The 23272-nt window shown below is 42.1% G+C and overlaps 3 protein-coding genes across 4 annotated transcripts; all 3 read left to right on the top strand.

The window, feature by feature from the left end:
- The first annotated feature begins 4945 nt into the window (after nucleotides 1-4945).
- On the top strand, nucleotides 4946-8751 carry prps1b (phosphoribosyl pyrophosphate synthetase 1B). Of its 2 annotated transcripts, none has more exons than XM_085370083.1 (7): nucleotides 4946-5244; nucleotides 5672-5855; nucleotides 6416-6514; nucleotides 6738-6862; nucleotides 7044-7217; nucleotides 7403-7562; nucleotides 7711-8751. In XM_085370083.1, the coding sequence occupies exons 1-7, from the start codon at nucleotides 5123-5125 to the stop codon at nucleotides 7801-7803; spliced, it is 957 nt and encodes a 318-aa protein (XP_085226209.1). In that variant the 5' UTR covers nucleotides 4946-5122; the 3' UTR covers nucleotides 7804-8751. The 2 variants fall into 2 exon arrangements, with proteins under 2 accessions (XP_085226209.1, XP_085226204.1); XM_085370078.1 differs by having other exon boundaries at nucleotides 5672-5861.
- Nucleotides 8752-10905: 2154 nt separating this feature from the next.
- On the top strand, nucleotides 10906-11787 carry LOC146638614 (solute carrier family 25 member 53-like). Its single transcript, XM_085370067.1, has one exon. It carries the CDS (start codon nucleotides 10906-10908, stop codon nucleotides 11785-11787), a length of 882 nt encoding a protein of 293 aa, XP_085226193.1.
- A 2598-nt stretch (nucleotides 11788-14385) lies between these two features.
- tmsb1 (thymosin beta 1) lies at nucleotides 14386-16783 on the top strand. Its single transcript, XM_085370057.1, has 3 exons — nucleotides 14386-14424; nucleotides 15342-15456; nucleotides 16673-16783. Exons 2-3 carry the CDS (start codon nucleotides 15354-15356, stop codon nucleotides 16711-16713), a joined length of 144 nt encoding a protein of 47 aa, XP_085226183.1. The 5' UTR covers nucleotides 14386-14424; nucleotides 15342-15353; the 3' UTR covers nucleotides 16714-16783.
- Nucleotides 16784-23272: the final 6489 nt, after the last annotated feature.

Raw genomic sequence — 23272 nt, 5'->3', positions numbered from 1 at the left:
TTCACTTTTTTGTCGAGAGCATAAAGGCCATGAACTTTCATTAAACAGAACTTTATTTAATGTGATGGATGTGCTTGAGCAGAGGCACACAGCTCTTCAATGTTTGGCTCAATTTGGGAAAGGCTGAGTCTTAAATCGTTTTCCACACAAAGTCTTGCTCTGTATTTTGTTTTCATGTTTGTTAAAGCAGAAAATCCCTTTTCGCATAAGTATGTGGTGGCGAAAGGCATCAGAGTCTTGACAGCGCGCTTAGCCAGCGCGGGCTGTTCAGTGCGCAGCCCTATCCAGAAATCCGCCAGGTTCTTTTGAGCGTGTTCAACTTTTAGAGATCCATCTGTGGCGATTTCAATTAGGCTCTCCTGGTCAGACGGTGATAACGAAGTAGGCACGGCGGTGAACGGGTGACGTATCCAATCATTTGAGCCGTCCGTCTCTGGGAAGTATCGGCGTAACTGCACCGCCAGCTCCTCAAGGTGCACGTTACATTCGCGCTTTACACTTTTAGATAGTGTGAGATCATTAGAGCACAGAAAATCATGCAGCACAGGAAAGACTTCAGTGTTGTTTGTATCCAAGCAGTTCTTCCAAAGGTTTAACTTCTTTATCATGGCCTCAACTTTATCTTGAACATTGAATATAGTTGCAGAAACGCCTTGTAATCCGAGATTGAGCTCGTTCAGACGAGAAAATATATCACACAGATAAGCCAGGCAGGTAAGGTACTCTTCATCATGCAAATGTTCAGACAGCTCAAAGGGATGGTTACTGAAGAAAACTTTAAGTTCATCCCTCAACTCAAAGAAACGGGTCAGCACTTTCCCTCTAGATAGCCAGCGAACCTCTGTGTGGAGTAATAATGTCTCATGCTCGCTGCCCATCTCATTGCACAACGCAGCAAATAAGCGGGAGTTCAGCGGCCTGGCTTTCACAAAGTTAACCATTTTTACACTCGTGTCCAAAACATGTTTCAAACGGACAGGTATTCCCTTTGCAGCAAGAGCCTCTCGGTGGATGCTGCAGTGTACCCAGGAGGCATCTGGCGCGACTGCTTGCACACGCGAAACCACACCTCCGTGTCTCCCAGTCATGGCCCGTGCGCCATCAGTACAGATGCCAACACATCTGTCCCACACGAGTCCATGTGTGTTCATGAATGTGTCCAGCTTTTGAAAAATATCTGCGGCAGTTGTCCTTTGTTCCAGCGGTTTACAGAACAGCATGTCCTCCTTGATGGTTCCTTCATGAATGTAGCGCACATATACGAGAAGATGCGCCAGGCCAGCCACATCCGTGGACTCATCTAGCTGTATTGCATAACATTCACTGTGGCGTATGCGCAGAAGTAGCTGCTGTAAAACATTTTCTGACATTGCATTGATGCGCCGTAAGACAGTATTGTTTGATGATGGAATGGACTGTATCGTCTTTTTTGCCTTTTCCCCCAACATTGTCCCTACCATATCTAAAGCAGCAGGGAGAATGAGGTCCTCCACAATAGTGTGGGGTTTGTTGTTTTTAGCCACTCTGTAACTGACCATGTAAGATGCTTGTAGTCTGTTTTTATTCATAAGATCTGGCACCTGAATGCAGGTTTTACTTGTTGAAAGTGATTTTAGCTGTCGCTCAAAATATTCCCTTGGTTTATTTTTCAAATGGGGATGATTTGTCTCTAAATGTCTGCGCAAAAGTGAAGGTTTCATTGAGTTCTGAGACAATACTTTTGCACAAATAACACACTGTGGCCGGGGAAATCCACCAATATTTATACACGTAAACCCCAGCGAAATATAATTGTCATCATATTTGCGCTTCTTTGATGAGGTTGTGTTACAGTCCGTGCTGTCATGCTTTCTCCCACTTTGACGCTCCGCATCAGACACTTCATCACTTTCCACATGGCTGGCTCCAGCTATGCTAGCCACTTGGCTAGTAACCACAGATACATCCCTGCTAGCACTGCTAGCATCCAAATCTGACGAACACATTGTTGTTGAACAATCACCTGTGCGGTCACTGGAAAATGCATCTTCAGATATGAGCTTATTGGTTGTTGTGGCCGGTGTCTCTGTGGTAGGGCCTTTTTTTCTTGTTAACCACTTGTCCATTTTCGCGCTGCACTGAATGCTTGGAGGCAACTTCAACTGTTAGGTGTCAGTCATTTGGGCAAATCACGCCCATGTATTTTGTCAGAGCTATTTTTTTGCTGAACACCAGAGGGTGGTATATAGTCATGTATTTGACAGGCAAAAAAAAACTGCATTAGCGCAAATTTCGGCTTTTAAAACTTTTGATCCCCACTCCAACCCCAACCCACGCGTACCCCCTACAGCCACTTGCGTACCCCCGAGGGTACGCGTACGGTAGTTTGGGAACTACTGGTCTAAAGGATTACTAAGTTTAGTCACATCAGAGTAGGCAATGTTGTTATATCTCACAAGGTTAAAGTTTTGTCATAATGTGAGATTGGCTGGATCCACAAAGCAGACTTCGTGAGTAAGTAGGGAAGGGACTGTGGTGGTGGAATGAGTATAGGAACACAGGAGGTTTACAAGGTGAGAGAGAGTGACACTGTGAATATTGCAGGTTCTAAACTGAAGCAGATCAAATCTAACTTGAGGCTGCGAAGTGGCAGAATATGGAGGAAGTACTAGATCAGCAGGTGGGTTTCCTTGGAGAGCAGGTGGAGAGCGGGCAGGCAGGTTGAATCTGGGTCACAGACATCCAGAGGTCCAGGTAGCAGTGAGAAAGAGATGCAAAACAGCTTGAGTTGTTACCAGATTGCGGGAAAGTTGATTCTCAAGCCAGCATGCTCCAAATGGGGCTCTCAAATGAGCAGCTAAGAAGGGCAGAAGAATAAAAGGATGAGATCAAACAAGACTGATAGTGCCCTAGAGTCACCAGTTTAATGGGAACAGTCTGTTAGGGAACTATGGCCTGTCCTTCTTACACTTGAAGCCTGATGAATCAACTACCAACAGGTGAGGAGGTGTTGACCCACACCGCGAAAACATCTTAATCTGGTTTGGGAACAGCACCCTGCAGGGCAGACGAGCTCTACAGAGGGTTGTGCGATCAGCTGAGCGCACCATCCGCTCCGAGCTCCCTGACCTGCACTCAATCTACAGCAGGCGGTGCTGGACCAAGGCCAGGAAGATCGTGAAGGACCTCAGCCATCCCAACAACAGACTGTTCTCTCTGTTGAGGTCAGGAAAGCGATTCCGCTCCCTGAAGACCAACACAGAGAGACTGAGGAGGAGCTTCTTCCCGCAGGCGATACGGTCTCTCAATCACACCACCACACAGTACTGACCCACACATATAGTTCTTACACACACACTGGACATTCTGGACATTGTTTTCACTCATCACTTTAAGCATATTTGCACTGCACAAGACACTTACAATTGTGGATTGCACAACACTGGACATTATATTCTTCATTTCCAGTTAATACTTGTACAGCTGCTGTTATTGTGTATATATATATTTATATTTCTTCATACATTCTTATATATTTCTATACTGTGTATTGTGTATTTTGTTGTACAGTTATTTTATTTTCAACTTTAATTTATATATTTTATCTTATTCTTTCCCAGTTAAATTTACCCTTCTTTCTAATTTGTGTTGTACAGTTATTTCATTTTTAACTTTAATTTTTATATTTTATTTTATTCCTTCCTAGTTAAATTTACCCTTTTTAATTTTCATATTTATTTCCTATCTTATTCATAGCCTTTTCTTTTTTTTCTTCAGGTCACGAGCAGTTGTCTAAGCATTTCACTGCATATCGTACCGTGTATGACTGTGTATGTGACAAATAAAATTTGAATTTGATTTGAATTTGAAACTCCGCCTTAAGGTGGAAACCTGAGACAAAACTAGCATGACAACTCCATGTTGTAAAATTGAAAGAAAAAGAGAAACACAAACAAAACCTCAAGAAAAAAAGCCCTCAACAAAACTGCCCAGTTCTGCAGAATCAACAAGTTTGGCCAAGGTTAAGGGGCTCTCTACTTATTTTAAAAGCTGTGTCTAATATCCAGTGATGTTCCTTTATTAGACGTGCACTTTAAAATGTCAAAGTCAGGAGTCTGCTGTCTGATTTAGGTGAGGAGTTTTGAGTTGTTGGTAATGTAGTAAAGGGGGTTGCAAATGTTACTGCATGTTTGCATGCAACCCCCCCCCACTTCCAAAAAAACCCTGTCAATAAAAATTCCCCCTGAGTAAATCCATGTGCCTTCTTCCTTGATTTGGTTAAACATAAGTTTTTTTTTTCCTGCCCTTAGGGAGGAAAATCGGAAACAAAACAAAAAAAAACAGATGCACATCTGCTACGTTACAAATTGTTAATTATTTGCTTCATCTTGGAGTTGCACAGTGTATTTGTAGATCTACAGAAACTATGAAGATGCTAAGTTTTTTTTATTGGCAGTGAGTAGGATGGACAAGATTAAAAATGAGAAAGCGACGGCGGAGGTTGAGCAGTTTGTAGACAAAGTTAGAGAGGTAAAAATGAGATGGTTTGGACACATGCAGAGGAGGTATAATGGATATGGACCTGCAAGGCAGGAGGAAAAGAGAAAGACCACAGAGGAGCTTCATAGATGTAATACAGAAGGACGTGCAGAGGCGGTGGATAGTAGGGATGGGGTGCAGATGGTCTGCTGTGGTAAAATCTAAAAAGAGGAGATTTACTAATGTCAATTTCAGGCATGTTTTTAATATCATACAATAAAATGTACAACTCGCAAAAAAAGTTGAAAAAACCAAACACATCTATTTATATAGTTGCGTGTGGACTAATTATTACATTTTTACCCGTCTAAACTTCCGAGCTTTCTAGACTCTGCTCGCTCACGTGACTGTGTCAAGGCCGGAAGACGTAATTACGGTGTCGACGTCAGCAAAAGCGTGCGCGCCACCTTCAGAGGAAGCTGCACGCGGGATGTGTGGGACATAATGGTGGATAGGTAGGGAACACACTTAAGCTCGCTAAGAGTAGCTCTTCAACTGTTGATCAATTCCCAGTTGTTGTCTTGGACTCTTCCATCGCTCTGACCCGACAACCGCTCGCTGCTGCAGCCCGCTTGGACTGGACGACGCCCTGGACCACAGAAAAATGCCGAATATCAAAATATTTAGCGGTAGCTCACACCCGGACCTGTCTCAGAAAATAGCGGACCGCCTCGGTCTCGAGCTGGGAAAGGTTGTAACAAAGAAATTTAGCAACCAGGAAACATGGTGAGTTGTTTTCTTTGTTTTGTAGCTACTTTAAAAAAGGCTTAGATTTTAGAGGTGTGTCTGGTAGGCAAATATCGTAGCCTAGCGACATGTATTAATGGGAAACGTGGTGTCACGGTGAAAGTGCCGCGCACTGTTGTCAGGAACTTGTAGTCCATGCGTTCCACAGAACTAATGCTAACCAGCTAATTCTCAGCACCAAAGCCGCCTCAAAATAGGTTTAAAGTGCCATCATGTACCGTCTAGAGACTGTCATTTCCGGACTGCATGCTTCTTTTTTTACCCTCAGTTTAACGCTTGTGCAGATCAGATCACAAAGGCAAACACGAGCCACTGTTTACTCTCCCTCATCCATCTCCTACCTGCCATGATGTGTTAGCTCCTTATCCCTAATTGTTTATTTTTGTCACCTTCTCTCCTCTGGCAGCGTGGAGATAGGGGAGAGCGTGCGTGGGGAGGATGTCTACATCGTACAGAGTGGCTGTGGAGAGATCAATGACAATTTGATGGAGCTGCTGATCATGATAAACGCCTGCAAGATTGCCTCCGCCTCCAGGGTCACTGCTGTCATCCCCTGCTTTCCGTACGCCCGGCAGGACAAGAAGGACAAGGTGGGGGTGAGGGATATCTGTCTACTTACTTCTGTCATGCCATTTGCCATCCAGCACCATGACAAGAAGCCTGCAGCCATGCCCATCAGCCAACAGGGCATATTTGCTTTTCTTTGTTTTTGTTCCCTCCTTTGTATTGTTTGCTAAGTTAACTTGAATTGCACTTCCATACCTCCCCATGCAGCTGTTTGGATTTTTATTTATTCCCTTTTTGGCATTTTAATCATACAGCACAAATCAAATGTTTTTACATGTTAATCTACTAAATAAAAAATGTTAATATAATATTGCAATGTGAGTTTGCTTTGTAGCAGGGCCAAAGCCATCATTCTCAACTGTTTTGGCTATTCTAATGAATGCCTTTTGTAGCTAAATCAACCCATCTACCTCTTATATTGTCAGTACTAATGTATAGTGTCACTATGACAGGGTAACCTGCAGCATTTGTCTGCTATAATTTTACTGAACTGCTAAGCTCTCTTAAGTGTTATTTTTAGAACTGAGCACTGCTTGCCAGTTTACTTATTCCATGTGACTAACAAGAGCTATTTTCATTACAGAGCCGTGCCCCTATCTCTGCCAAGCTGGTGGCCAACATGTTGTCAGTATCAGGCGCTGACCATATAATCACAATGGACTTGCATGCTTCACAGATCCAGGTGAGCAACACAACAGTACATGCAAACAGACTTGTTTCTCATACACCGCCCTCCAATTAGTCAGCCCTGCAAAATCACCATTTTGGTTTGCATTTTAAACTCCCATGTGGCTGACATGTGAAAATTTGCATTGTGAATCTTGTTGTTTACTTGGATACTATAAAAGAAAATGAAAGCCCATATGTTTAACCAGTGTGTGTGTGTGTATATCTCTTATTTGCAGGGATTCTTTGATATACCCGTTGATAACTTGTATGCAGAGCCAGCTGTTCTGAAATGGATTAAAGAGAACATCCCAGAGTGGAAAAACTGCATCATTGTCTCACCTGATGCAGGAGGAGCCAAGAGGTATGCTCCCACAGGAGTTCTACCTTTAACCATAGCTTAACCTTTCCATATCTTCTCTAGAGTTTAATTTAGATTAACATTCTGTTGGCTTTACCTATCTCAACAGGAGTTTAATTTGATATGTAAAAGAAGTTTAAACACAGAGCTTTAACTGGTGCAATGCTTGCTTTTTCTTTTGCAGGGTCACATCAATAGCAGACAGGTTGAACGTGGACTTTGCTCTTATTCACAAGGAAAGGAAAAAGGCGAACGAGGTGGACCGCATGGTTCTCGTCGGAGACGTGACCGATCGGGTCGCCATTCTTGTGGATGATATGGCCGACACATGTGGCACAGTCTGCCATGCTGCTGACAAGTAAAGCACTTTCTTAATCTTTTAAATCAAGTAAATTTTGAGCTTTGCTCCAGTGCAAGACGCAGAGCTATTTGGGCTACTATGGAAACTAAGTGATCATTACTGAATCCCATTTAGACGTGTTTTGCAGACTGTGTCCAGTGATATGGAGGCTCGTAATGCATCTTGCTCTTTCTCTCTTTTAGACTCATTTCTGCTGGAGCAACTAAGGTGTATGCCATCTTAACTCATGGCATCTTTTCTGGCCCAGCGATCTCCCGCATCAACAATGCTTGTTTTGAAGCTGTGGTTGTCACCAATACGATCCCTCAAGAGGAGAAGATGAAGCATTGTTCCAAAATACAGGTCAGGAAATTGAAAACCGTTTCCAGAACAGAAATTGACATAAGAGCTGAAAAACGTCAGGTTGCTGTGTGCATTTTTGGAAAGCTGGTGTTTGAAGCTGCACAGTGTCTTACAGTTTGTGTGACATCTTGTTCTTTCTTGCCTTCAGGTTATTGACATCTCCATGATCCTTGCTGAGGCCATTCGCAGAACTCACAACGGCGAGTCCGTGTCGTACCTGTTTAGCCACGTTCCCTTGTAACAAAAGCTGTCTACCATCAACCTTGTGCTGTTAACACCAAATAAGAGAAGAGGGATTTTCCCCAACTCAAACACAACCATTAACAAAGATGTTCAGCTAATTGTTTGGAGGGAAAAGAAATGTCATGTATGTTACTAACGCTGGCCCCACCTCACTTAAAGTCCTTTCCCTTTCAACGGTGTACCATCACACCTCGGGCGCCAAAGCAATCACAAGCTACTAATTCAGGCTGGCATATTTATTTTATATGGATAAATGGTGTTTTATCCACTGTGAACTTTGTTCTTCATTCATAACTTTTCGATCCAGAGTTTCTCCTGACCATCTCACCTCTGCAGGAGTAATTTCAGTCTGTTGTCAAAGAGCTAATATGAATAACCCTGGACGGCTCCAGTGGTCAGGAGAAGCTTCTGCTATATGAAGCTGTTACAGTGCTTTTTGTTACATTGAATGAGAGTAGTTCTTTTTTGTTCCTTGTTTTATCCACTGCTGTTTAAAAGATTATAATTACTGAAGTGAATGTGTTTTGAGAGAGTTTACAGTGCCACTGAAGCTCCACTCAACCAAGTGTGCCTCAACAGTCTGAAATGAAAATATTTTTCTTGCTTTATTTTATTTCCCTCCCTCCCATGTTTCTGTTTGGATTCCCATTGGACAAAGCACTTCGGTTTGTCTTAGCAGGCTGAAAACAATAATTTTGGATATTTCTTTCGGCTCTTGAGGTGCCCTCATTGAGTGGGGTTTGCCCAGTGTCCTCGAGGGTCTGTGAGGAGCCTTCCATAGTTGGGTTGTTTGGTTTTTAGCTTGGGGTCTCTGCAGGCTGGAGCTTCCTTCAGAAATGTTCACCTGCCTTTTATTTCTTTGTCTGGAGGAAGGAGTTGTCAGTTATGTGCATAATCCAAATCTTTGTGTTTTTATTTTTTTCAGTAGACTGAATGTGCCAGTTATTTGATGAATGCATTCTTAATACAATTAAATATGCATCAGATCTTAAACATGGCTCTTCTATGTCTTTTTTCTGCTTAGACACATGAAAGTTGAACCTAGTTGAGGTTGTCCGCAGTCATCTTAGACCACATAAAAGTATATAGTCCATTTGAGTTACATTCTCAGTACTAGGAAAAAATGTCTTTTATTAAAATGCTGTTTAGATGGAGCTCTCAAAAACCAGGAGTGAAGGCTGCTTGAAATTTCACCTACAAATTAACCCAAGCTGCTACATGGGATCAATGAGATGTCACAGAAGGTTGTACTAGACAGTTGGCGGATTAAACACTGTAATGTGCAATCCCACGGTAAGACATTCACAAATCACTCCACAAGCTCAACTAAAAAAAGTTCAGCACCGCAGTGCATGTGTGTGTGTGGGGGGGGGGGCTGAAAGGGATATATATATTTGTTATTCTGGAAAGTAAAAATCACAACCTGTTCATTAAAATGTGTTCAGCATTTACACATTGATTATTCATCTGATCAATCATGACACGTACTGTTCTCCCCTGTATAAGCCATCGATGTGGGGTAAAAGTATCAGTATTGGTATGTTGTAAATGCCAATACTGATCCTGCATTTACTTGGTATCAGATCAAAACCAAAATCTGCAGTATGGCATAGCACTAATGCACAATACTTTAATTAGACTGGATGTAGCTTATAGCTAATTTCCACAATGTCCTTTTTCCTGTAACCTGGCTTATTTTATTCTTTTTAGTAACCAAGGATACTTTGTATTATTTTATATTACTCCTGCATTTTACCGTAATATTTTGTGATGCCATTTTTTAATGTAATCCAAATATAGAGGGCTGTCTGTTTGTTTGCCCACCAGATATTCTTGCAATCTGTAGAGTCTGCTGATAAATTTATATTTTGAAAGGGAAGATGAGGTTCTTTATACATCCGTTATCAGTTATTGGATTAGTAACTTAAATATTTTCTTAAAATTGCTAAAATATTTTAGCTTGGCATTGATAAAACTCCGTGGAACATGAGCCTGCCGGAAACAATTTCTTCATGGGACGCACCCTTCTCCCGAAGCTCGGTGTGGGGGGAAAAAGCGGTCTTGACTGACAGATGATACAACCAATCCATTGTGTCGTGACGTAGCTCGTCTTGTCCAATGATTATTCTAAAGGGGGCGGGGTCAGTCACAGACACCAGCAGATCAACGCTCAGTGCGCCTTGCTCTCTAATCCCATTGCAGACCCAGGTTAGGGGAGAAACAAGTAATGGAAATGGTTCAAAGGAAAATAGAGGAAGATGGTGACATTCACTGCAGAGGTAATAAATGCAAAATCAGATGTGAAGTCCAAGATGGAGAGGATTCAGATTATTGTTAAGGCAGCATGCCATAGTTTAGATAAGAAGAATATCAGGTGAGTGGATGTAAGGGGGGACTAAGTAGTCACGGAAGTCAAGAGGGATAATGTGGTGGTTAATTTTTTATAACCACATTAATCCTAAAGTGGAATACAAGGAGTCTTTTGTCAAATGGTCAAGATTTTTAAAAAGTTTATATACAATCATACAGAAAAATCTGACATTTGTATTCAGGAAACATGGTTGAAGCCTTTTTGGGGGTTTTAGAGTGTATGGGTATATTGCGGTTAGATATGATATGAAAGAAGATGAATTAAAGATATTTCATTTTTTGTTTAATGCTGGACTCATCAAGAGGATCTAAGGATATAGAAGTGATGTGGGAGTAAAACCCAGAAGATGGCAGTAGTGCAACATCGTTGGATGCAGGCTGCCTTTAAAAATGGAAGAAGAAGAAGAAGGAATTCTATTGTGGACCACTTATCGGAGGAGCATCTGTGGTAACTACGGGCACAAGCAGAAATACCCTCTCCTCATGCAGCACTGGAAAATACAATAACGACACACCTATTCTGCCTCCACATTCCTACAATGATCTGTGGAAAATAACGAATTGTTTTTCTGGTGGAGACAGCTGACAGAGTAAGTAAATGATTATGATCACACACTGTAAATTGAGTTTTTTTAACCTAAGTGTTGTAAATGGCTTTTTTCATTCATTTTTCTCTTATAACTGACTGTGCATGCCTGACTGGATCTGCTTAATTTCTCTAAGGAGAATAATGGCCGGCGGTTCTGAGAGTAAACAAGAAGAAGAGGCACTTGGCAACCTAATTGTTCATTTCCAGAGCTACTTGCATGGAGGAACCTCCAGCTTGTTGTCCACCCTTCCCACCCTTATCGTCTTTCCTGTCTATAAGACTGTTTTTCGTCAACAAATCCACAACACCTCAGTTCACAAGGCAGTGGCACAGCTCTATAGAGAGGGCCCTGTGAAGCTCTATAGGGGTGTGGCTCCACCGTTAGTGATGAGGACGCTGAACGGCACACTGCTCTTTGGCCTCCAGGATACCCTCCTCCGACAGCTCCCTCTGTCATCCCAGAATGTCATCTCTGCCAAGGCCCTTCCTGCTCTGGCAGGGTTTGGGGCAGGTGTTGTAGAAGCCGTGGTTTTTACGCCCTTTGAGCGTGTTCAGAATGTGCTGCAGAACAGCCAGAATGACAGTCGTCTACCCTCGTTCAAGAGCGTCCTTCTAAGGCTAAAGGCAGAGGGGATTGTTTTGGGCTACTACAGAGCCTTCCTGCCCATTGCAGCCCGCAACGCCTTCGGCAGCTCCCTCTACTTTGGACTGAAGGGGCCTGTGTGTGTTGCTGTGGCGGAGCAGGGGGTCTCACCAATGGCCTCCTCTTTCATCTCAGGAACAGTGATATCAGTGGCAGTCAGCTTGACTCTGTATCCACTCTCTGTGCTTGTGGCAAACATGCAGTCACAAGTAGGTGGGGACGTTAAAGGGGTCATAGCATGCTGGGCTCTGCTCTGGAAATCTCGTAATAGGAGTTTGGCGTTACTGTATCGAGGAGGTTCCATGGTTATCCTGAGGTCGTGCATCACTTGGGGACTCACCACTGCCATTTATGACAGGCAGGAGAAACGATCAGGCTGAAGATACGTGCTCCAGACATTTTTATCCACAAAAGTGTATTCAATTTTGATATTGTTCACAGGAGACATTTTGACTTATAACTGCAAGAAAAAAAACGTATTGATAAGCCTTTATAGTGTGGGAGTGAACTACCACAAGCAATTCCGGTACTCTGAAACCATAACTTTAACAATTATTCAATATATTACTTCCACCTGCGCTTCTCTGATGTTTACTGCAGTGAGTGAAGAAAATGCAGTCATACTAACAAGCTAATTTTCTGTGTCAAAATGTGCTATCAAGCTGACAGCACCACTGCTAAGACTTCTGGTCTCAGAGATGGGTTTGAATAGTTCTCCTTTGATGAAGTTGTCAGTCACATATGCTTTGAATTTTTATTGTTTTGTAAGGAAAGAAATTTTGCTTAGGACTCAAAAAACAAGAATTGCTGTAAGCCAGCCAGGCTTAAAGAACGGATGCCATAATATAGTCAGAAACACAGATTAGTTTTCTACTACCTGAGAATTAGGATTATTGTGCACTGCTGGTAATGTCATCACACAGCCACAATGTAGTTCTGCAGGGGCAGTCCAAGATTTTTTGGGGCCTAAAGCAGAATTTGATTTGGGGCCCATCAACCACCCACTTTAGCGCAGCCACAATTATCCATGAATTGTCCATGTTCGATCATTTGTCATGTCATACATGATCATGCCTTTCTAGTGTAGTGGAAAGAAATAAACCAAGTTAACTTTTGTAAATTCAAAACATCTGACTGTTCATACTGTTTTTAAAATGTGCAGAATGGCAGAAAAGTATATTAATTCATAAACATACCTTTATCCCAATGCTTCCCCCTCATTTTTTTTCTTTTTAGCAAAATAAGTCTTTTTTTTTTTTTACATATTTGCTGCGGTCTACTTTAAAACACTTATAGTGGGCATGAACGTGGCCGCAGCTATGACAGTGAAAGTGATCAAACCAGTAGCATTAACCTGTCATTTTATTAAAATATGTATCAAAAATATTTAGCTTTCTCTTTCATGAATACAACTTATATATCACAAAAATTTAACATTTATTAACCTGCATTGTGTGACATTTCAAATGCTCTCGGGGGCCCCCTGCTGGTGAGGGAGCCCACAACCAGCTGCTTAGTCTGCTTATAGCTGACACATTGACTTATGCTTGTCCTACTTAAAAAAGGTCACTCCCTCTTTCTATGCTTCTATGAGGTCATTTACAACAAGCGAGTTGTTAATATCAGCCAGGTACAGCTTGACCACGCACACCCATTGACGAGAGTGCAAACTGCAAGTCGTAAGGTACTATTATTATGTGTTATGAAACAGGTTTTCTGTGCACAGAGGGAGTTATGTTGTAGTTCAGTGTAAAACACTGGCACTATACTGAATTATATTCAGTCTTACACTTTTTAATGTAATCTGTTATTTCCTCAGGACTGTCAGTCTTTCTGTAGCCAATGATTGAAGGTAATAATCATTGTTGTTTTACTTTTTAAAAAGTTAATTTGAATGTCTTTTGTTTGTGTGAAATGTCATTTTTATTCTGGGCATTTTATGTGCTAAAGAGGACAACCTACTGTGACCCATTAACTCACCTGTTGTTTTATTATTATTTTTTTTAAATGATCCTTTTATACTGATCCTTAGCATAAGACCCCATAAATCTATGTGCCGTTTACATCTGTGGATTGCCGTCTTTTTGCAAGATAAACAATTTCCTTCTGAAAAAAAAAACCAAGGTATTAAGCCATGTATGGTCTCAATATATATGGTGACCATGAATCATCATATACATATTATGAATTAAAGACTGTAAGAAAATAAAGCTAAGTTTCGGTCACTACTGCACTGTTTCCTGACAGCAAGAAGGTTTTGGGGCAGGGCTAAGTGGGGCCTTCCTTTGAGGAATTTTCCTGCTCTTGCTTGTGGAAATGTCCAAACACATCCCGACTGGATGAATCAGGAAAATAATTCTTTGCTGCCTCTTGTTTAGCTAGGTTCCCCACACACACACACCCCATGAGCATGCGGCTGCTTCCCCTGAAGGTATATAATTTGCTTACAGCGTATAACAGTAAAAGAACATGTATTTGACTGTCAAAACAGCATATTTTCCCCTATTTACTGCCAAACAAAATAACAGTTACTGGAAAGTATCGGTGTTTTCCCACCAAGTGCATTAACAAATTACAGTCATTCGACTTTAACTGGTTTCTTTCCCTTTCTTGTTATGATTATTTTTAAGTTGGCTTGTCATAACTCTGTAGCCCACTAGATGGTACTGTGCTAAAAGAGAAAAACGTGAAATCCATCACATCACCTACAATAGGTGTCCGTTTTTCCAAACGTGCGGATACGTGAAGGAATTCATCATACGATTGCAACACTGCATAGGAAGAACTTTGACCCAACATATCATTTTTAAGGAGGTTTGAGAGGGCGGTGAGACATCAAGAGTGTCCAATTAAAATTCGCCTTCTGAGCTTTGAAAGCCAATGAGAGCCAGAGGACCGGTGTCCATGTTGGCGTGCACAAGGGCGTGTTGTCTCTATTTAAACCGTTGGTTTTGCACGGATTACACACACACACAGTTACCTGTTAAAGATTGTCTTGCAACGCGGTCCTACACCAGGTAAAACTCTTTAAATTGTTTTGTTTTTCCAGCTGTCTTAGCCTGCTGATAAATTATTTTTTTCTTAATTGCTAAGAAAAAAATGCGAACGAATTGTTTATTTTAAGTGATTATTTATGTGCTGTGTATTAAAATATGAAATACGTTATGCAACGTTTTGGTATGTATCTCTTTTAGTACACTCACTGGTGTGTTAGTCACTTCAGTTATGGCGCAGGGTGTGTACAGATGCCTGACAGTGCCTCATTTCTCTGCCCGCAGATTAGGGCTGTCTATAAGTCTTTATCAGGCTACCTAAGGTTAATTTTCCTAGACAGCCTGGTCTTTAAGGGGTATTTTCCCTAGGGTGGTGTTAAAAATAAAAATGCACCCATTATTCTGTGCGGTCTATTGCTGTGGACAGCAAAGAAGACAGACGCTCCCCTAATGGGATAGGTCACTGAATTTCCTAATACTGCAGTATTTATGCCCTGACTTCAGTCCTCCTGGAAATATTAAATTCCTATAAAACTTGTTCCAATGCACATGCGCTTCTAATCTTATTTGCTTAGTTGGCACAGGTGTAAAATTCTCCGTATCTCTTTAATAACTGTACATAAATGCAAATCAGTGCACAGACGCACCATTTTTCTCTGTTAACAAGAGCCATTTGTGGATTTGAATGCCACCCAGTTAAACACTACATCACGTTAGTTCACCGTGGTGAGATAGAGGTACAGATACTTGTTGTTTCAGGTGACTGCATGGTTCACAACCTTTTTTTTTTTTTTTTTCTTTTTTTTTTTTTCTCTCACGTCAGGTGGAACTTGGTTTGTGTACATGTATGGGCATGCACTGCAGACAAGATCTTAGCATGTCAGTGAGATCTTGAAAGCACACACATTCTTCTCTTAAATCTCCCCTTTTCTGTTTTATAGAACTCCTCCAAAATGAGCGACAGCAACCCAGTCAACCAGGAAGTGGAGCAGTTCAACAAGCAAAAGCTAAAGAAGACTAACACGCAAGAAAAGAACCACCTTCCAACAAAGGAGGGTAGGTCTTTAAGACAAAAGAAGTGTGCTCCAAACAAGCCTCTCATTTACTTCTTTCACCTTTCCCCTTTACTCTGGCTCACTGGTTGGCTCAACTCCTCCCTGCCTTTTTTTTTCTTTTTTAAATAAAGGTAACTGCAAATATTGCAAAACAAGGACCACACCCAACTACCTGAGACCTTGTACTTAGCACCAACCTGTAAGGAAGAAACGCACGCATATTCCCACTCTTGAAACTCTAACCTGCCATCTACCACTAAGAGTGGAAGAATACAAATTTTAGAGCAAATAAACAGAAACCCCAATCATAAACTGCACAATGGTCTTTTTTTTTGTTTGTTTGTTTTTTTTAATTTTATTTTAAATTTTTTTTTTTTTTTTTTTTTTTTTTTTAAAAAAGCAGTGTTCATCTCTGGCGTGACATGCAGCAGCAGAAAGAGGAGAATGAAAGTGTGTCAAAATGCCCATCCTTCCCCTCTGAGGCTGTGAAGCTCCCTGCTGTCTAACTCAATCTTTCTTAATCTGAACACAGCTGTGGCTACTATAAGAGAGAAGAGGCTCAGAAGCAGGTGGCACTGTCAGTGCATGCTGTCCTCTTTATGAGTTCTAAAGCCTTTTTTAGATATGTGATATGCGGTGCTGCCATCCAGACAGCAACGTTTCTCATTGCTTCATTAGGACAAAAATTGGACTTTAGGCACAGACGATCATCTTCATCCAGAGAAGTGGTTTGCACTTCTGGCTGTAAAGTAGAGCTACAAGGCCCCATTTTTAGCTCTGTCTGTGGCTCAGAGGTATGTGAGCACTCGTGTCATAATGTTGTGCTCATTTATCTGTTAATGTGACGCGATGCATTCACAGTTGAAAGTGGAAAATGTGGAAGTGATATGAAAATGTTATTCATTCATTTCTGTCACGCCTATTGCAACAAAAAGAAAGTGGCTATGAAGATAATCTATTCAGATACCACGCCATCTATAGAAATGAGTGGATGACTCAAAGGGTGTTAACTGGACAGCAGCAGGATAACTGCCGTAATGCAGTACAGACAGAATGTCTCTTTGTGCATGAAGAATTGCAGTGAATTGACTAGTAAACAAACATTCCTTGAGTTGGGTTAATATACTCAGTGGGAGCTTCACTAGCCCTCTGTGCTTAATACAGCAAGTGGGTTATGGTTGGTAATATTTAAAATTTTTGTTTTTTCTTCCTCACAGAAATTGAAGCGGAGAAGAAAGCCATGCAGCAAGGAAACTGAAGAGAGTCATGAGTCTCCTTCAATCGACCCCCCCCCCCCCGCTACCTGCTCGTCTTCCAAGCCCAACCATCCCCACCTCTGCCTCAGTTTTCTGTGCCATGCTGTCTTTGCTTTGAAATGGTGTTTGGGTTGACGCTATGGGAAAGATCTCTGTGACTAAATTAAGGCAATGGATGCATTTTATTGTTTTGCAATGCAGTGTAGAAAAGGGTTGAACAGGGCATGATAAACATTATACAGGGTGTAGACTTGAGCAAAAAAGGGAGGGGGGGGGAATCATAATTTCAACATTGGAAATTCATCAATCATGTTATATTACTATACCATATGTATGCCTGTAAATGGTGCCATTCAGGATGTTTTATGAAAAAGGACATAAAAGATGATATTGTTTTTAATAAAAAAATGTTCAAAAACTTTGAGTTACTTTGTTAAAAATGAAACCAATGAAACTTATTTGAGCAACATGGCATTTTTTTTTTTTTTTTTTAATAAATAGGACAGGGGGACTGAATGAGCGAAAGAGGGGGAGAGAAAGAAAGAAAACCAAAGGGGAGAAGAGACGGTGAGAAGGGGGGGGGAAGAGAGAGAAAAAAAAAAAGAACTCCTGGGTCACCTGTATGGAGAAAAAAAAAAAACAAACAAACAGAGGAGACAGCAAACAACAAAGAGCAACATAATAATAGAGAAAACAAAGCACCATCACAATAAACTAGCTAGTCATAGATATCAATATTTACTAAATAATAAACGATATTGTGCAGCACGCAAGATAGACAGCGCACAGTGTGCTTTGAGGCAGCAGCCAAGAAAGCTTTAGTCCGCGTCTGTGAATACCCATGTGTGCATACCTGTGTGGATCAGCATGCTTGCATTCCAAAGGTTTCTCCATGTAATGATCTGCTAGGGAGTGTGGGGGGGCCACAGCCCCGTCCTCCAGGGTGTGAAGTGGGTATGGAGGAGATCAAAACTCCAGACATCCAGAGGCCCCCAGAACACAAGAGACCATGGAAGACCAACAGAGGGGCAGCCGCGCCACTATTCCAGTAAGAGCTGAGGAGAGTCCCAGATGAGGGCTCGCCCAGCAGCCGCGGAGCAGAAGTCAGGGGGAGTTGCAGTGACGCGCCCGTGAGCTCCGCCGGCCCCCAGCTGTGCCTGAGTGACCGAGCCCCAGGCCGAGAGGCCGGGGGCACCCCACCTCCAAAGGGGCCCGAGCGAGCCCCAGGCCCCAGGCCCCGACAAGCGGCCGCCAAGGAGTGAGCCGGTGTGTACCCGGACGCCCACCCCCAGACACAAAGAACCACCAACACACCGACACCTGAGGGAGTCCGCCACCGGCAGGGGAAGTGGTGGTGGGTGGAGATAGGCCTCCAAACCTTGGAGGGCCCGAGATGTCCCCAGAGAGGTGGCGTCTGATACCCAACCTGACATATAGACACAGACATACGGGCACACACAGACACAAACATTCATTCCCACCCTCATGCTCTCATATGCACTCACTCCACACTCAACCAACGTGGAGACAGACATAAAGAGACGTTGTACACACAATCACACTCCCCAAGCGTACTCTACAAACCGGGTCTAGGTACCCTTGCCCCTGGAGGGGGGAATTGCACCCAGACCCAGGTGGTGTTACCCTTTTCCCTGCGGTGGGGAGAGGCAGACCACCCCGACTCCGCAGCAGCAGGGAGGCCCCACACCCCAGACCGCAGTCGGACGGCCAACTCCTCCTACTAGCCCTCCCGCTCCAGCAGGCCGCAGAGAATGGGGGTGGGAGAAGACTCCAAACCTCCCTCCACCCGCTCATTGTAGTGTTGATGCATATGTGTTCTAAGGTGCAATTACCAGTTACCATTCACCAGTTAAAGTATTTGAGGAAAGCAAATGCATATGATGGGCTCGTTTAAATAAAAACTTTGGAAAGAAACTGGAATTTAAAAGCATCAGAGAAAAGATACAAACAAGCATGAAGCATTAGTTGAAAATTAAAAATTTATAATGCATAAAAGCAAACCTACATATCATTTAAATGGCTGTGTAAACAGATATCGACACCTGATGCTTAAAAGCTCACTCGGACACGAGTGCTCAGTTATTATCTACTCTTTCCTTTCTCGTCAGCACTTACAGTTACACGCAATGTTGCTGTTAATTTTTCAATATGCAATAAAGCCTGAGGTTCATTTTAGGATTTTTTTTTTTCAGCATGCATAATAAAGAAAATGAGGGTTTAAGGCAGTGAAAGACAGATAAATTTCACTGCCAATACTGGTACCAAAATATTCTTGGACAACCTCTTGCTATTGGAGTGACTAGGACTAAGAAAATTAATTATTAACATTCATATTAAGCTTTCATATTCTTTGGGGTTGCAAACATTTCATTCCAGATACCTCATCTAGATATACAACAGGTTTAAGCCTGCAGAAAAAACGGGAGTGAACGAGCTGTAGGCGTGGGCACACTGCAGATTGCCAACAAGGATTTTTAGTTGACTTTAGAGTTTAGTTTACTTTCGATACTGGAATTTAGCATACATGTGCAGGGCATCATTTACACTGTCTCTATGCATGTAAAGTCAGGATACTAAAATTAGATTATTTGCATTCTGCCTTTAAAATGTTTTGGAAAGCACAAATTTATCTCGCAGCTCATCGACTGGGCATGTTTTCCATCAGGCTCCTGTGTGTGTGGATTGCTTAAGATAGTGCAGTCTGTGTTTTTCCGCAGCAAGCCTGCTGGGACATGTTCATATAGTGGTGCACAAATGCTTGAGAGCAAAGACACACTTTACACTGTCTAACTTTGTTCAAAATGCTTTTACCATACTTGTTAAAGGTCGTGCAGATTTACATGTTCCATTGTGTTGTAATGAAACCTGTTCAATATCATGAATAATAAATTAGGCTTCTTTTGAGAGGGATGATGGTATGCACGTTTTCTCTTTCCGAGATCTGTCAGGATCTGTCTTTGATAAGAAACTTAGGACTACAACAAAACAGTCTAGAACATGTGCAGAATTATCATAGGACTTGTATAAGCAGATAAGGAAAAGTCAGTCTAAGATATATAAATGTAAAAAGTTCTCATCGGCAGATGAGATCCAGAACACAGGATTTCTGATATCTTTTAAAAGACATTTGATCATTCTGGTGCTATAAGAGTGTACTTTTTAACAGCTAAAAAGGCTCATACCAAAATCTGAATCTTTATGGTCCAAATATGTGCACACATACAAGAAATTGACCTCTGATTTTTCATTGCCCTGAATTTAACAGACTTCTATGTGTAATAGTGACGAAATGGCTCTTAGAGCCGGATCTTTGACGTGAACGACGCGAGACGTGGGTTTTTTTTTTTTCCTTCTCTCACCCTCTCTCTCTCGCACTTTTTTTCCGGGGGGAGGGGCGGTAGTTACACTCGCAGTAGCACAGGAACAGAGCAGGAGGGAAAGACAGAGAAAGAGAGCCAGGGACAACAACGTCACATTAGAAAGGTATAGTAAGCATCCACAACTATTTTCAGTTGCAGATGATAAAGGATTCAGAAGGTTTATTCATGCAGGCCTATATGACAGAGAATGTTCATCTTCTTTTTGTTTTCATTTTTTAATTTATATTTAATTGTGTTGTGGTTTGCAGTGTTTTGTGTTGTTTCATTTTAAATTTGTTTAAAAAAAAGCTGAAAATTTAAATAGTTAAAAGTTGAACTGTGACTAGTTGGTTTTTGTATTATATGATTTATTTATTACATTTTATGTGGAGTGAATAAATAAAAGTATATTTACGGTGGCCCCTACAGACAAAGCAGCACGTACAAACTTCAAAACACATAAAAACTCCAAAACACGTACAAAAGACAACAGAAGTGCTCCAAAATGCTGGGCGCAGTGTTGAGCTTTTGTTACCTGGTGGCTACACAAGCCAGCAAGTACCAACGACCGGATTTGGTGTGTGGTAGTAACAGGTAAATGAACTTTTTTTTTTAAATTATTTGAATATATATGAGTGCTTGTGTATAAATACACAAACAATACACATATGCTTTCAATTGTTTAATTTAAGTGATCTAGGTAGCTCTGTTTTGGAAGTTAAGTTAACGCTAGAAATGTGTTTTGGAGTTTGTAAGTGTTTTGTCTCTAGAATAGAATAGAATAGAATAGAATAGAATGCCTTTATTGTCACTATACAGTTGTACAATGAGATACAGAGCATCTCCTACTCAGTGTAAACATGCTGGGGTGGGGGGGTGGGGGGTAAAGTTCTGCAGCGCTATGTACATATGGACAGTATTAACATAGGGAAAAACATATATATATAAAATGTACAATATACAAGTCGTAAGTAATATGTAATAAATAGTGTTATGTATATACAGTTGAGTTATTGCACATGGAATTGGTATAAATAGTGTTATGTATATACAGTTGAGTTATTGCACATGGAATTGGTATAAATAGTGTTATGTATATACAGTTGAGTTGTTGCACATAGAATTGGTATTGCACAGTGGTGGTCCATAGAGGAAGTGGGAAGTGGGGGGCTGTGTTATCTGTGCATGTGTGAGTTCAGGGTGGTTATCGCTTTGGGGAAGAAACTGTTTTTGAGTCTGTGGGTTTTTGTGTTGATGCACCTGTAGCGCTTCCCTGAGGGAAGCAGGCTGAACATGTTGAAGCCAGGGTGGGAGCTGTCCTTGATAATGTTTGCTGCTCTGGTGAGGCAGCGGGAGGAATAGATGTCCATCGGGGAGGGGAGAGGGCAGCCGATGATCTTCTGTGCTGTCTTGATCACACTCTGAAGCCTCACTCTATCCGCCTTGGTGCAGCTGCCGTACCATACCGTGATGCAGTAGGTTAGCAGGCTCTCAATGGACGAGCGGTAGAAGGTCAGCAGCAAGTTGGAGTTCAGCTTGTACTTCCTGAGGACTCTCAGGAAGTGCAGCCGCTGTTGGGCCCTTGATGACCGCTGAGATGTTGTCTGTCCAGGAGATGTCAGCAGAGATGAGGACACCAAGGAACCGGAAAGTGTGGACCCTCTCCACACACTCCCCGTTGATGTAGAGGGGGGCCAAATCGGTGCTGTGTCTCCTGAAGTCAACAATGAGCTCTTTGGTTTTCTTAGTGTTCAGTGCCAGGTTGTTTTCTGAACACCATGCTGCCAGCTTCAGGACTTCCTCTCTGTACCCTGCCTCGTCTCCCTTCGAGATGAGTCCGACTACCGTGGTGTCATCAGCAAACTTGATGATGAGAGTGTTGTTGTGGGTCGAACTGCAGTCGTGGGTGTAGAGAGAATACAAGAGGGGGCTCAGCACACAGCCCTGTGGGGAGCCGGTGCTCAGTGTGCGAGTGGAGGAGAGATGAGGGCAGAGTCTTACAGTCTGGGGCCGGTTTGTGAGGAAATCCTTTATCCAGGCACATGTGAGAGGAGGGAGGCCAAGAGCGACCAGTTTGGTGATGAGGATGTCCGGGATGATTGTATTAAAGGCTGAGCTGTAGTCCACAAAGAGCATTCGGACGTAGCTTTGCCGCTGCTCTAGGTGACTCAGCACAGCGTGAAGGGCTGTGGCGATGGCGTCTTCTGTGGATCTGTTTGCACGGTATGCAAACTGGTGGGGGTCGAATTCTGGGGGGAGGTAATCCTTGATGTGCTGAAGGACTAGTCTCTCAAAGCATTTCATGATTACCGGTGTGAGGGCCACAGGGCGGTAATCATTCAGGCTGGAGATGGGAGACTTCTTCGGCACTGGGATGATTGTGGCTGATTTTAGACAGGATGGGATGGCTGCCTGATCCAGTGAGAGGTTGAAGAGTCTGGTGAAGATGAGGGTGAGCTGGTGTGCGCATGCTCTTAGTACCTTGCCAGGTACTCCATCTGGACCGGCCGCCTTCCTGGGGTTCACTGCTAGGAGCCAGAGGCCACTGTATATATTTATATATAAACATATATAAATAAAACCACTTTTTTTTACATTAATAATTCCTTTTGTGCATAATTTTATATTATTGTTAATAATAAATTAATTAAAGCAACAAAACAACCTGAAGAGCCGGTTCGGAGCCGAAAGAGCCGACTCTTTTTAGTGAGTCGAGCCGAAAGAGCCGGTTCTCTAAAAAGAGCCAGAAATCCCATCACTATGGCGCGAAATGCAAAGATACTGGAATAATTCAGCCGAAAATAAGGGACTGATAAGAGGTGTATACTACATAGATCATATAGTTTAAGTAGAACTTAAAAAAATTAAAGGTTTAAATTTTTTGTGAGTACATTATACTTGTGCATGCTTTTCTTAATTAAAACATGTATTGCTCCATTTTCTGTTTCTATCCTTAAACTGTATTTTTGTCTACGTAGATAAAATATTCGATAACAACAGCAGTGGGAGTCGACAGTTATTCACTTTATGCTTTTTTTCTTGGTATAACGTGCTGTAAGGCACCCATAGACTGCATAACAGACGTTTAAGTACGGTTATTGAATGCAGCATTGTGTAAACAGTGACACCCAGTGGTTACAATATATAATAATATGAGGTTGTTGCAGTACCATGTCCTCCC

Source organism: Diplotaxodon limnothrissa, linkage group LG2 (genome assembly GCF_057381915.1).
Source record: "Diplotaxodon limnothrissa isolate DT_005_m linkage group LG2, D_limnothrissa_male_GT1.1, whole genome shotgun sequence".
NCBI lineage: Eukaryota > Metazoa > Chordata > Actinopteri > Cichliformes > Cichlidae > Diplotaxodon > Diplotaxodon limnothrissa.
The sequence above is the reverse complement of the archived record's forward strand: the minus strand, read 5'-3'. Positions and strand labels throughout refer to the sequence as shown.

Coding starts and splice junctions, on each gene's coding strand:
- prps1b (XM_085370078.1), top strand. CDS start 5,123: ATGCCGAATATCAAAATATTTAGCGGTAGCTCACACCCGGACCTGTCT. Junction 5,862..6,415: donor ACAAGAAGGACAAGGTGGGG/GTGAGGGATATC, acceptor TTTTCATTACAG/AGCCGTGCCCCTATCTCTGC. Junction 7,563..7,710: donor AGCATTGTTCCAAAATACAG/GTCAGGAAATTG, acceptor TCTTGCCTTCAG/GTTATTGACATCTCCATGAT.
- LOC146638614 (XM_085370067.1), top strand. CDS start 10,906: ATGGCCGGCGGTTCTGAGAGTAAACAAGAAGAAGAGGCACTTGGCAAC.
- tmsb1 (XM_085370057.1), top strand. CDS start 15,354: ATGAGCGACAGCAACCCAGTCAACCAGGAAGTGGAGCAGTTCAACAAG. Junction 15,457..16,672: donor CCACCTTCCAACAAAGGAGG/GTAGGTCTTTAA, acceptor TCTTCCTCACAG/AAATTGAAGCGGAGAAGAAA.